The sequence below is a fragment of the Accipiter gentilis genome, chromosome 8, assembly GCF_929443795.1.
Source record: "Accipiter gentilis chromosome 8, bAccGen1.1, whole genome shotgun sequence".
Taxonomy (NCBI): Eukaryota; Metazoa; Chordata; class Aves; order Accipitriformes; family Accipitridae; genus Astur; species Astur gentilis.
Window position 1 is genome coordinate 14,075,745 of NC_064887.1, and position 13,882 is coordinate 14,089,626.

Consider the following 13,882-nt stretch of genomic DNA (forward strand, 5'->3'; position numbering starts at 1 on the left):
GCAGAATTACTTTCCTCTAATTGAAAATGAAGTAATTGATGGCTAGTTCTAACAGTTGCTTGAAGTTCTCTTTCTAGTCATCTTACTATGCTTTATTTATGCAGATTCAATTTTCATTTTAAGATCCATACGTGTTTTAGCAGTGATAGAGCAAGTGTTAAGGACATAACTGAAGGATTAAGTGTCTCTCCAGTATAGGCTTTTCTGGTTAGTCCAATTCTTCCATTATAATTTTTGTGGGGCAATTTCTGAAAGCTGCCCAACTGCTTAAGAAGTTATTTATGTACCTGACTTATATGAGTATGATCGTACTTTTTATTTCTTACCTATAGAAGAGAACATAGGCTTCTGCGTTTTGCACTGTTGATTCCGATACTTCTGTGACACTCTGGTCATCAAATTCATACCACAAATTATTTAAATTGTTGCGACAATAAGCTATATAATGTCCACCTAGAGTGTTAGAAGCAAGAGTTATTAAAAAGTGTCCAGAGCTGCCCATTTTACTCTGCAATATATGATAAGGAAGGAAGTCCAAAAAAAGCAAGTCTTAATGGGAGAAATATTAAATCACTAGCAGACATGATCTGGATATTAACTTCTCTCAAGCTCAGGATCAGCTTTTTTTTTCTGAATTTCAATCAGCTAGTGGAAAGTTGCACACTGCTTTCAGCATACTCTTGAACTCTTCAAGCAGCTTGTTGACTAATGCACTCCTGAACCATGATAGTCAAACCAGAGTAAGACTGTCTTAACAATTTACCCTAATCAGTTTCCACAATGAACTCTTCAAAACTTTGTATGCTTTATAATAGAAATTAGCATAGATGTGCAATAGCTACATGATATCAAGACCATACTTAACTGTGTTTTGAAGACTATTCGTAATGTATTTTAAATTATTACTATTTTAAAATACATATTCAACTGCCAATACTTAAATAATCAAATATCTACTAAACTGATTACGAGAAACATCATTCAGCAAGCATTAAATGGAAGATGAAAAAGCATCCAGAAAAAAATGGAAACAACTTCATCTACACAATGGATACCTCAAGTTTGGGGAGTATGAGGGTGGGGGTAGCTTCTATAAAAATCTATTAAGTTTCTGGCTTCAAACTTTTCTTTCTCCTATTTTCCAAATGTTACAAATGCTGGAAGCACCTAGGCAGAAATGAGCTTGACATATAGCAATAAGACCTTTATTCAGCTACTCATCACTAACCCTAAATAGCAGTTACTGCCTTTTTGGGGGTTAATTGGCAGCAATCATCCAAGAGAACATATTTTTAAAAAATTACTGGCATCTTTGTGGTGCTTTGTGAACTAAAAAGCAAGCATAAAAAGCATCAAAACTCTAGACAAACAGCAGCTGTGTAGAACAGCCAATCAACTGGTCATCTACTGGCATGTAACATTATGTGTACATTTATACTGCTCACTTTCATTAGTGCATATAGGTTTCCTACTTAATATTTGAGGATCTGTTAATTTTTTTTGACCTACAATTTTATTTAAGTATGCCATACAATTTCAAAGATGTGTCAACTCTTTAAGAGCAAGCCATCTTATGGTTCAAGGTAAAAATCACAGCATTTATCTTTCACATTATAATTAGCAATGCTATTCTATTTACCCTTCAGTATATGGATATCACCCTTTAAACAGAAGTGCTGATGTGAATATCAACTGCAAAGACAAAACAATCAACTTCATACTTACTGCTGGCAGTTCCATGATGGCAGATGACAGATAGGAGATCATAAGTCACTATTTGAGCTGGACTGTCCTTCGCAAGGAAAGGCTGAAGATCAAGGCCTTCCAAGGGAAAGGACACATGGGTCCCAATTTTTGTGGAAAACATAAGTTCATGTCTAAATCTTTTGAGATGAATGCACAATATCTGTAAGAAGGATCGACAGATTCACGCAAGAACTATACATGCTACTATTTGATATTTACTAAGTGTACTGTGCATGCCATCTTTTCCTTTTATTGTCCCAAAAAGAATCACTTTTCTCTATGGCCTGAGGTAACTATCACAAGCGCTGTGTTCCACAGATTTTTTTCTTTTTTACATCAATTGCAGCTCAAGGAGTTAGAAATGAATTTGTAATTATCAAAGACTTATTTTACTGACAGTATAAAAAACCCAGTCCTGAACAGTTACTAACACTGATGCAGCAATGAACATACCTTTTCTCTTCCTCAATGCACCTATTGCACAATCTTGTTACAAAGGACGTTAATTCTTCCTGATTACTACAGCTATCAACTCATGTTTTGAAGTATAAGATTGGATTTATACAAAAGATTTCCAGTCTGGCTGTGGTATTTAATTCTATGATCTACAGTATAAGTAAGTTCTGCAGGCTGACAGTAACAACATAGAAAAACCCCATTCTTCTAACTTTAGTTTTCATGTACAACATTCGCTTTCTTACAGGGTGAATAATCAAACATTGTTCACATTCTTAAAACAAATGGCAGTATGAAGATATGCTTTCACCATATAACATTATAAACACAATTTACTCCATGCAAGTCATTAGTCTTACCACATTCCTAATCATGCAAAAAATGTGCTTTAAAGTGCATGTAGTAACAGTACCTCAGGAAATTTTTGCACTTTGCAGAATTTCACTCCATTTCTTAACCTAAGCAAAGAAAAAAAAACAAAAAACAAACCAACACAAAAACAAACCAACACAAATCAAAACAACCAATACTTAGTTCTGAAAAGGTTTTATTTTATTGTGCTAGATCAGCAAAAGTCTTCAGCTGAACATTATATTACTAAACCCAAAATATTTCTGGAATGTAGACTAGACATGGAGTAGCCAAAATGATACAAACAATGACGCTTCAGAAGAAAAGACAATCTGTACTGCTGAAAAATTCAAAGCAGCAAGTACAGATAATCAAGATCCATCTAGCTAACAGTTTCTCTTAGCATAAAGTAAAGAACTTTAAGCTTCATGGAAGCTGATTATTCAGCAAAGAGAAACAAAAATAAACTCAGTTGGTTTCTTAAGAAATTACCCACAGCGGATCACCAGTTATATAGCAAGGAATAACACTCTTTTTCCATAAAGGACTTTGAGCAGTCTTCAGACCACTTCTGTTTCTTGGTTCTTTAGTATTTAAAGCCATAGTGTATTTATTTATTTTTAACACATTGAGGTGACCTATGGCATATCAATGAAAACCTGCTAGTAATATAGAAGGCTAAAAGCTTTTATTTTATCAATTAAAAACAATTTAGAAAGATCTAAAATTGTAGGGAACATGAAAAAGAATTAAGCGCATTTGGTCTGCAATATGGTACAGTGAGTCAGTGCTTCCTGACTCCTGCACCTTTATAATACTGAATTTCTGACAGCCAGAACACAAGGTAGTATCAAAAGATTAATAGTACTATGACATATCCAACAGAAATAAATGCCTCCTCTTGACTAACAGAAGCATTAAAGCACTCAAGACAAGTTAAAACAAACAAAGGTAAAAGCCAGCTTACTTCTTACACCTTCCACAGCTGTACATGTTATCACCTGCAAATATCACGGAGAAGAAAAACAACCATCATTCCCTAAATCCAAATAGTTATCCTTCAAGCACACATATTTGATATGTAAGTTTCAAGGGAATTTATCTTTAGGTTGCATTCAATATCTAACAGTCATAAAAGTGTTGATATAGCAACTAAATAGAAAGGTTCTTAGGTTTTACATTTTCAACTATGAAAAAGTACAGCATAACCGCAAGAGACAATGCTATATAATTTAAAAGGGAAATAATTTACTAAATCCAAACTGAGGTTATTAGAATTAGTATTAATATAGTGGTTTCTGAAATTTTTATGAACCTTCAGTGGATAAATTTCATTAAACCAAATTCAGATTTACCTGACATTTCTAAAGCAGCTTTTATGGGCATTTCTTGCCTCAAATATTCAGTTGAGTGAGAAGCTTACCTTTTTGAAATGAATGATCCCATAAGAGCAAGGAATGACTGTAGTACAGTCTAACAGGTGGCCTTTGCTTAATTTTGTGAAGCTAAGAAGATATTAATCATCTTATTGTGATAGGAGGAAAAGACCCCAGAAGAAACACATTTGTGTAATTAACCTCTTACCCTTGAGCTCATCTCTGGCGAAAAAGGCAGCAAGACAATCTTGTAAGGTTACAACTGGACCCCAAAACCAGCTAGGAACACATGAGACAACAAACCTGAAACATCATTGACAGAAAAGAAAGAAAACCAACAAATGTTCTGCCAGAAGAGCAGAAACTGGAATTTCAAAATAGATAAATAAATAAAACAAGGTAAATATTATTTACCTTTTGAAATATTCCATAAAAAAAGCTATCCATCCCTGGGGAGCGTACGCCTCTCCACATGACCCTGCCTTGACTAGAGATGTCTGATGACTTGCAGAATGGAGTTTAGCAAGATCTTCCTTCCCTGGAATAGGTAAGGACAGATCCTGAAAGGTCTCCAGTGTTACAGACAGCTAAAGAAGAAAACAAATGAAACAAAATAGAATTAAGCTTGAAGGGAAACAGCAATTAAATTGAATTCTGTAAAGTTCACTTGTAACTACTAAGTCACTGTATAGTTGAAAATTCCACTAGGTGGCCAATTAATCATAAATAAGGAGATGTAAGAATTCATTTTCTAAAAAAGAGGAAGAAAAAAAAACATTTTAGAGCAAATCTTGCACATTGTTATCACTGAAACTTTTTTTTTAAGTTGTTATTATTTGTCTTCCTCCTAGTCATACAAAGCACTACCATTTTTGCCTCAGGCTCCTGTTATACAAGCTAGTCTCAGAAAGCTTCAGTCCATTGTTTTGACAGTATTTTACTTTGACATTATCTTGACCTGATGTAACTGGACTTGCTGCAAAAGAGACCTAGCTGTGCATTTCCTTTCTCTCATGCTGGATTTAGCGATCACACAGTCACAGAGTATAACATCAAGCAAACTTTAAAAATTCTTATTTGTTTTTTGAACTTGCTCACGAGATTACCCTGAGGTCTCGGTATTCTTAGATGTAAAATAATGGAAGCAGTAAGGGCATGCAACTGCATCAGGGTTAGGTTTAAACCTTATGTTGAGAAACTTGTCCCCAATGCAAAGATTTGGATATCCAATATTTTATACTATTGCTTTGAAACTGAAGCGGTCCACTAGATATATTTAGATAATTGACGTTTTTAAAAGATCACATGTGCTGTTCTAAGTAATTCTATGAGGGTAACTTCAGAAAGCAGTTAATGATTCATATCACCTTTCAAAGTAAGTGTCTTTACTTGGATTTTTTGAAAGACATTAATTTTCTTAGCCTCAGTCTACCTAATAAGACTGTTATAGCAGTATGATTAGACTACCGTCTTTTACTTTTCTTTGTAACATTACGTACCTGAGAACTTAGGACAGTAGCAGGTATGCATTAGGATATTCAGAATGTTACTAAAAACTAATCATACCTAAGTGACATTGAAGAGCACGCCTCTTTCTCTGTCCTTGCTGTAACCAATTCTCAAAATGTTATTTTCAGCTCTGAGTAAATATCCAGCTCAATGAATGCAAGCTAGTCTAAATACAAAGTGCTGGTAGTAGCTGCTATTACTATTTGAGTAAAAAAGTACAAAACAATATGACCTTCTGAGGAAATCTCCCACAAAAGAATAAAGTTACCAGAGAATGACTGTATTCATAAAGCCATAAGTATTTGTATTGGGGAAAAAAAACATACTAAAAGCTAGAATTTCCCCTCCTTACTCACCCGATCACAAGTCAAGCACTGTACTGAGCTTATTATAGTCCCATCAAATATATCAGAAATAACACTCCTGTACTTCTTGCGCTTCTTCCTTTTTGGTGATGATACAGTTGAAACTGTAAAATGACAAAAATAAAATGCTGAAAGTAAATCAAGATACAGTGGATTCCAATTTCCTTCAACTTTGCATAATATAATTAGAGATCACACATATTTAAGATTAGATTGAGTCAAGCCCTGTTTTCTATTTACGAAGTATTTCTTAGAAATTATAGAACTTGATTACTGCTAGTACCAGGTAATTCATGTAGGTTCCCCAAGTAGTTTATGGGGGAAAAACAGCAGAAAATTTTGCCTCATGTTTAAGTAAAACTCAGACTGCCAGTCTTGAAATCTACAGCCTGCTGCTAACAAGATTAATCTTGGCAGGAATCACCCAAGGTGTAAATTTAAAAAGGCACATTTTATCGGACATTTAGTTTGATCACATCTAAGTTTTAACCATGTTGGGCTAAAGAGCTCTTACACAAGCTTACTGTATCACAACACTGATGACAGTGGGTTGAAGTAGACTAAATGGACTACTAGAATTCAGCCTAACAGCAGCTTATTAAAAAAAATAAAGTAAAACTCCAAGCCAATAACATGCGCTCCCCACCCAAATCCACTACTAACTAGTTAAACACACCAGAGCAGTCTCTTGGGCTCTACAGATTACTGGAATGGTAGGCTAAAACAAAGACCACAAAACCTCTTCTGGAAACAGTATATTACCCAAGAGACCACTCAGAAGTCTTATAGAAGTCAAAGGCAAACTTTGCCAAAATGCTGACACCCAGTAACAAGATAGGCAGCAAAACATAAAAATAATTACAGTGAGAAGGAAACTGAATTACTCCAATATGTCTTTCACATAGAACACAAGCTCCCAAGGCTCCTTTGTACATAAAGTATTTGCCCATAAGCAAGTCCTCTTGTCTCTTTACTGTCCAGCAGTATTATGTATTGTCTATGTATCATCCCATACCTAGAAAGATTTCTAAAATAATAAAAAAGTCTGAATTCAAAAGTATCTCCAGCAGAAAGAACAGCCACTAAAAGTAATCTGAAAAACCCTCTTTTTCCACAATATATCAGATATATTTTATCACAGACACAAACTGTCTCATAGAGCTTTTTGCCCAGAATTCTCTAAGGTACCTTTCCATCACTCATTTTGTCACTAAACTGCTTTAAGATGGTTCTAAAGTCTTTATTTATCAGTGATGTGGAGGATGTGCTATATTTATCCACACTAACAAACAGTAGGAAGAAATGGAAGACGCTGACAAGAAGGGGCATCTTAGAATTGTGGCACCCCACAGACACCATGTGCTTTCAGCAAGGGAGAAATGGAAAAGAAGAACGGAATACACGTGTTGTAATTAGGTATTAGCCCTCAGGCACAAGTCCTAGAACACTAGGGAATTCCCCTAGCATTATGGGGAATTAAAAAAACAACAACTTGTGAGCTTGCAAATGGCTGCCACACTACTCTCCTCGTCAGTTCTGCATACATACCTGGTCCCTCAATACTCAATAAAGATGACCAAGAGTTAAATTTTTAGGAAGTGACAAAAAACAGTAGTCTAGATTGGAACAGACCTTTGGATATCATCTGGTACAGTCTGTGTACAAAGCAACTCTAGCTGAACTTTGGAATACCCATCTCTAAGAACCTCGGGCACCGGCTTCTGTTCCATTATTCACCTACTCATTGAAAGATTTTTTTCCTTCCATCTAATAGAAATTTTCCTTTCTGCAACTTGCTTCCATTTCTATTTGCTGCATGGCTTCAAGAAAAGTCTGGCTCTGGCTTTTCTATAACCACCCACAATGCTGATGACAACGGCAGTTCCCCCTTAGCCTTTCCTTCTCCAGGCTGAACAAACCCAGCTCTCTCAACCTCTCCTTGTACACAACCAACTCCAGTCACCTAGTACCTCTTCTGACAGACTCACTTCAGTTTGTCTAAAACCCTCCTGTAATGGTGAAGCCAAAACTGGAGGCAGTAGTACCGATGCAGTGTCAAAAATGCTGAACAAATGAACCAAGGAGGTCAATGATTTAAATCCATTAAATCGTCATTCAACATCAGTGCTAAAGCATTAAAAGGATAACATGAGCATTTTCAGAACTTACCCTGGACAGCCTGTTGAATGAAATAGGATCACAATATTAAAGTTGTGGGAGCTTTTTGTTTTGGTTTGGTTTAATGCGAGCCTTAAAAGCATGTTCCAAAAGACAAGCTTTTATTAAAACAGTCTACTGTTAGACAAATAAGGGAGGGAAAAAAATTATATCTTGCTCCTTGTGCCCTAAAGCTGCACTGTCTTGTATCTAAAGACAGTAAAAGTCTAAAAATTCTGGACACTGATAAACGCATTATACTAGGGAAAGTGCCAAAAGAAATACTTTACGCAGCAGAGACAGTAACAACCAGAAAGCAGCTAGCATTTACAAGTCTATTTACAGTATAGATACACACGGCTCCTTAAACCTTAACAGACTAAAATGTTGACTTACTGAACTTCTGCTGAAGAACCAATGTACTTGTTCTCTGAAAACCATTAACTTTCCAGGGGTACTAACTTCCCACACGTTTCCCCTCTCTCCAAACCAGTACAATTGAAAAAGTTGTCTAAAAATATTATTCCATCCTCCCAAAGCAGAGGCAAATACTATTCATGCTTCAAAAGAATCAAAAATTTTACAGAGTAAAGGGAGTCTTATTATATGTCCAGCTTACATAATGCTCCCTTTCCTCACAAGGGATAGGGGATAAAAAAACCCCTTGAGAACAATACTGCATTGCTATGCAAAACACAAGAAACAACAAAATTGAAAACTGTAATACAGAGCAATTCAGTACCAGGAGGGAGAAAATAAAGGGCCTATACCTTTTTTGTGGACTGGTGCCAGTGAAGAGCACGATGGGAATGATTTTGGAGGACTGTTTGATAAACGTGAGTTCATCCCTTCATTTGATGATGAAGTTTGAGCTGCAGATATATCATTCATGTGGACATCATTGATGTACTCTGCAATTAATATTTGCATTATTTCATAAATTCCACCAAAAAATTTACTTCAGAATGAACAGACACAATGGTCATGTAATTTATTTAACCACACTGTCAGGTCACTGGACATTTAGGAATGAAGCACCATTTCAATTCACATGCCTTTTAAGTTAAGAAGAAAACCAAAAAACCCCACTCTTCTGGGTTATCTGAAACCTTACCCAGTACAAATCTTTAGCTTTTCAAGGGAATTCAAATTGAATTCAGAAAACCTAAACTAAAAAAATAACTTAAGAAAGTGCATTGTTTACAAGTAAATCCACCTACCCTATTTGACCTATGCCTCTACTGTATTCTACAACTCATTTCCACTCACACAGATATTCTAGCTAAGAATTCAACTATTTCAATAACACATTAATAATGTAATACCTGAGAATCTGCTGTGTATCTGTACTTTGACAGTTCCTTGATTATTTAAACATTCAGTGGTCTCTGAAGCAGTGTTTGCGTCTTTTTCAAAGTCTTCCATAGAATTTGTTTGTTTAAGCTTGTTGCTTGGAATTTTTTCTTTCTGCCAGTCTTTGGATGTAATTGAGTTGTTATCATCATCCTGAATTAACATGGTTGTCTCTGCAGGATCCTCTAAGACAGGTTTAAAAATAGCATCATTTTCTGTTTTATCACAGGTACCACAGGATTCACAGGTCTGAAAGCCTACATCTGACTGGCTCTTGTCTTCTTCCATACTCTCTTCAACACTCATCGGATGGGCATCTTCCAGTTCTACAACTGGTTCTTTAAGTTCTTCATGAAGCAAATCCATTAGACAACGCAAAAATTCTTGTGCATCCTAGGATTTTAAACAAATTTTACAATATTATTCCATTATATTTAGATGATATTAAAGTTATATCAGGAAAAGATACAGATAACTGAAGTGAAAGCTATAGCTGGCTGTTAAAGAATAAGGTAAATTCTTCTGTCCCAGATCTAATGTTCAAAAGAAATTTCATTTCCAGATGCATATTTGTTTCCTGTGTCCATTTCTTGCACATCACATCTAATGTTATCATGCAAGATTCTTTCAAAACACTTTAATTCCCAAAAAGCTTATTTCAACAACTTTAACAAAAATATTACCATAGCTTACATGAATGATAAGCATAACTCAAGCAACTACCAACACTGTGGTCAGAATCCAGCCTTGCTGGTAATGGAATGCTTCAGGGACAGTCTTTTAATGTTACGCAGCATCTTCAGCAAAGCAACCAGAGCCTTGCTTTCACTGGGTATGGAAGTTCCAATTGCATCATACTGTCAAAAAGATTTTAATTTTTCTTCTCAAGCCTGGACAAGATTCCTCAACTATCAGTGTTTCCACAAAGAGCTGTCAAGTATTACTACAAGTCTAATCCATATTTGGAAATACCTTAAATGCCACCAAATTTCAACAATCCAGGCAGCAGGTTGGTTCCTGGCAATAGAGAATATCTAACAAAGCAAGCACAAGAGAAAACAATAGCCTCTTCTTGGCAACTACTACTGCTTCTATTTTCTTCCAGTTTCCTTTTCGTATTTTGCTTGTTCATAATAACAATTTTTGCTGCTCAACGTTCCCATTCATCATAGCAATTACTTATTAAGCTCACAACTGCTGACTACAAAACATCCTTTTTCTTAAAAACTACAACTACCAGATTTGAGTTTTGGGTAATGAAAAAAATCTAATATGCCTATTTCCTGGTAATCCTTTAAAAAAACCAAAACCAAACTCAAATTAACTGATAAACATTCGTCATAGAGCAAAAGAATTCCTTTTTCTCCCTGAAAATTGGACATGGCTGCCCAATTGGCTACCCAACTTGGCAAGGCTGGGCAACAGGAGAGTGTTGGTCATGAAAGACCTGCTTTGTTTTAACTGTTGCCATGAAACCTACTAAACATACAACTGAAGCTTGATCCAGGCAGAACCTAAAAAGGTTCTCATTAAGTGTCGCTCTGCATGGAAAAAGACATTCCCATCAGTGTTAAAAGCTGCAAGAACCAAGTTTCCATACAGTTTCTTTTTAGTTATCAAGATTGATTTTCTACTTTTCCAGAAATTCATGTGGCTCTTAAGAAATTAATGAGTAAATTAAAAAAAACAACTGAGATTACTATTTAAAAAATTTCTTTATAGCTACATGCAGCATTTGAACATTAAAACGTGTTCTAATCCTTCAACTCCACAAATATGAAACACGCTAACTCAAACAGCAAGATTCCTTTGAATAACAGCAGATTCCTGGAAGATATTAGTAAACTTTTCTAATTACAGGGTTTAATTTTTTCCTCTAGCCCAAAAGCTTTTAATAAAGTACTGCAAACTGTATAAATTCAGCAAGATACTGTATGAAGGATCAACTGAAGAATGCCTTTACTATATAATAATACATGCCTATTTAACAAGTTACCAACTGTCAGTTCCCACAATACTGCTTACCAAACACACATCAGTGGTTTTGTTTTGGTTTTTTTTCAAAGACACTAAATGAAAATTGGATACTATGTATTTATTTTTTAAAAAAAACTTAACTGGTAGATGAATATTAAAAAGTTTATTATATTCTTTTTTATTTCTGAACACCTTCACTTTGTTTTCTGGGACTGCTCAAATATTAGCAGCATTATTTCACAAAAGGAAAAGGTTTAGATATATGTTATTTTATTTTTCCTGAAAAAAGGGAAAAGGAGTTATTCTTGAAAGGCCTTCAACTTCTGAGAATTTGGTATAAACAAACATAATACCCAACTTAACTGTTGATGGTTCCATTGCAGATGATCTACATTTGAAACATATAAACTAAAGTTTATGTTGCATTTGCTTTAAGCAAATATAGGAAGCATGGTACCTTAAGCATTAGATTTAAAAATAAGACATAATTTTATGGTTTAGGCAGATTTAAAAGATATCAGAAGGTTTTACCTGTTGAGAGTAGCCTCGAAATGTTGGATTAACAGTTTTAATTCCTTGAAATAAACCAGTAGGAACAACAGAACCAGGCCTAAAGAAAAAAAAAAGGTTAATATATAAAAATATATTAAAAAGCAAGCATTTAAGTGGACTTTTCTATCTTTACTGGGATCATAATTTTACCTACAACTGCACTATAACACATCTAACACCAATAATATTAATCTTAACCAAACATAATATTGGTATTGAATTAACTACAGAATTTTTTTGAAATCTGTCATCTAACAGAAATAGAGACTGTATCAGGCCTTTTATGCGACATTGCTCGTCAGAGAATCAGAAGACAAATTAGACATACTCTTGGTACCATGCACTATTACCATTTCTTTATCTTCGTACTTATATTCTGAAGTACTTTCTTAGAGATAACAGAAATTCCACATAATGAAATAAAAGAAATTGATAAAAAATTGATACAGAATGAAGGACATACAGGGGATAAAGTAGTTAAACATTTTAGATGTATTTCTGGCAGATATAAACTTATTTTTAAAAGCTTGATGTTACTTTGTATAGTGTTTATCATGTATTTTTTGTCAGATCTTCCTTTACTACAATTTACATCACTTATTTGTCCCATCCTTGGTAAGTATGGAAAAGATCAGGTTAGAAGGAGTGTTTTATAAGAAGTGTTTAAATCCTGCAAGTTAGTCTTTCCTTCCTTAATTTACAAGAGTAGTTCTGTCATACAGACAAAATAAAAATTAGAAACCTAGGACAGATTAATGCATCCTTCCTAACTCTGGACTTTATTTATAATCATTCATCACCAAAATGATGCAATACCTGCTTTTGTGCCAAAGTTCTGTCATCAGCTTGAGGTAACTTTTACAAATTGCTGGTTTCTTATCTGTTCGTGCTAAGCCTCCACAGTCAAGAAAAAAGTGCGTCAAAGGTGGGCTGATTAAAAAGAAGAAAATAGGATTTGTTTCAGGTTGTTAAAATACAAGAGGAAACCCACATTTCATACAACACTATTTAAAAAAAAAAAAAGACTAATACTATTATGTAGTTGAACAATCAAATCTCCTACATCTTTAAATGCTGCAACCAAACATTTCCTAGTAGGACAACTTCAGCAGTACGGCAACACTGCTCCTCAAATGTACTCTGCCATGTTAAAGCACCAGAATTGTCTAATGGGATTCAAATTCAAGTCAATTCCTCCTAGCCATCACAGAAGTACACATGTACCACTACAGCAACCATCACCATAAGCTTAGTCCATAAATAGCATCTTAAATCTTCTTTTCTCTAGAATCCAGTAGTGCCACATGATGTTTGTAGGTAAACAATTTATACTTAAATGATTACTATCTGTTTGCTCCATGCAGTGTTGCCAACTCACATACTCTCTCACTTCTCTCCCTTCAACCCCCCCTTCTGAAGTCACAGTCCCTCATACAGTTTGGACCTAGTTTTATCCAAGAAAGGAGATATCCCAGCATACTTTCAAAATTTGGCATTTCTCAACAGAATAACTTCCTCATGATTAGATGCCTTGTCCACTTCTTTACCTTCTAGAGAGATTTGCCTCAGTTCTCCTCTCCCTCAGGAAAGGATCTCAGTGAGGTCTACTTAGCCCTGTATCCTGTCTTGGAATGCAGCCAAAAGCAGATGCATACAGTAAGCATATATGATATATGTTCAAGTACTGTCCCCTCCTAAACCATCTGTAGTGCAATAAACTTTAGACTTGGATAGTTTTTTTATCTCTTCAGCTTTTGTAGCTTTCTCCTTCGTGAACTTGTCTGGTATCCCCATAGGATGACAAGATTTTGTATTCTAGCCATTCCTGGGATGATTTAGCATAGAATGTTCCAGATGCATTGTTTCTAAGGACTGAATTTGGACCTTTTGATCCTAGTGTGTCTCTTCTTTAATTAGGGTTTATTCTTAGGCATTTCCTTTGATTTCTTCTGTAGCAGAAAAAAACCAACCCACAAATTTAATAGCTTTTATCAGATTTTCCTCTAATTTCTAGAGCTGCATATATTTTTATTTAGGACA

General features: G+C 35.0%; 1 protein-coding gene across 4 annotated transcripts in view; it reads right to left on the reverse strand.

Moving 5' to 3' along the window:
- Positions 1-13,882, reverse strand: part of USP33 (ubiquitin specific peptidase 33) — a 43,313-nt gene that overhangs the window by 12,164 nt on the left and 17,267 nt on the right. For 2 of the 4 annotated variants that reach the window (XM_049808575.1, XM_049808573.1), the window contains 11 exons: positions 12,659-12,772; positions 11,822-11,900; positions 9,286-9,706; positions 8,731-8,871; positions 5,795-5,907; positions 4,344-4,516; positions 4,138-4,208; positions 3,521-3,554; positions 2,615-2,660; positions 1,726-1,906; positions 327-453 (listed from right to left, as the gene is read on the reverse strand). In XM_049808575.1, the coding sequence (XP_049664532.1) occupies positions 327-453; positions 1,726-1,906; positions 2,615-2,660; positions 3,521-3,554; positions 4,138-4,208; positions 4,344-4,516; positions 5,795-5,907; positions 8,731-8,871; positions 9,286-9,706; positions 11,822-11,900; positions 12,659-12,772 (1,500 nt within the window). Of the gene's footprint in view, positions 1-326; positions 454-1,725; positions 1,907-2,614; positions 2,661-3,520; positions 3,555-4,137; positions 4,233-4,343; positions 4,517-5,794; positions 5,908-8,730; positions 8,872-9,285; positions 9,707-11,821; positions 11,901-12,658; positions 12,773-13,882 lie in introns of all 4 variants that reach the window. The other 2 variants (XM_049808574.1, XM_049808572.1) reach the window with 1 other exon arrangement.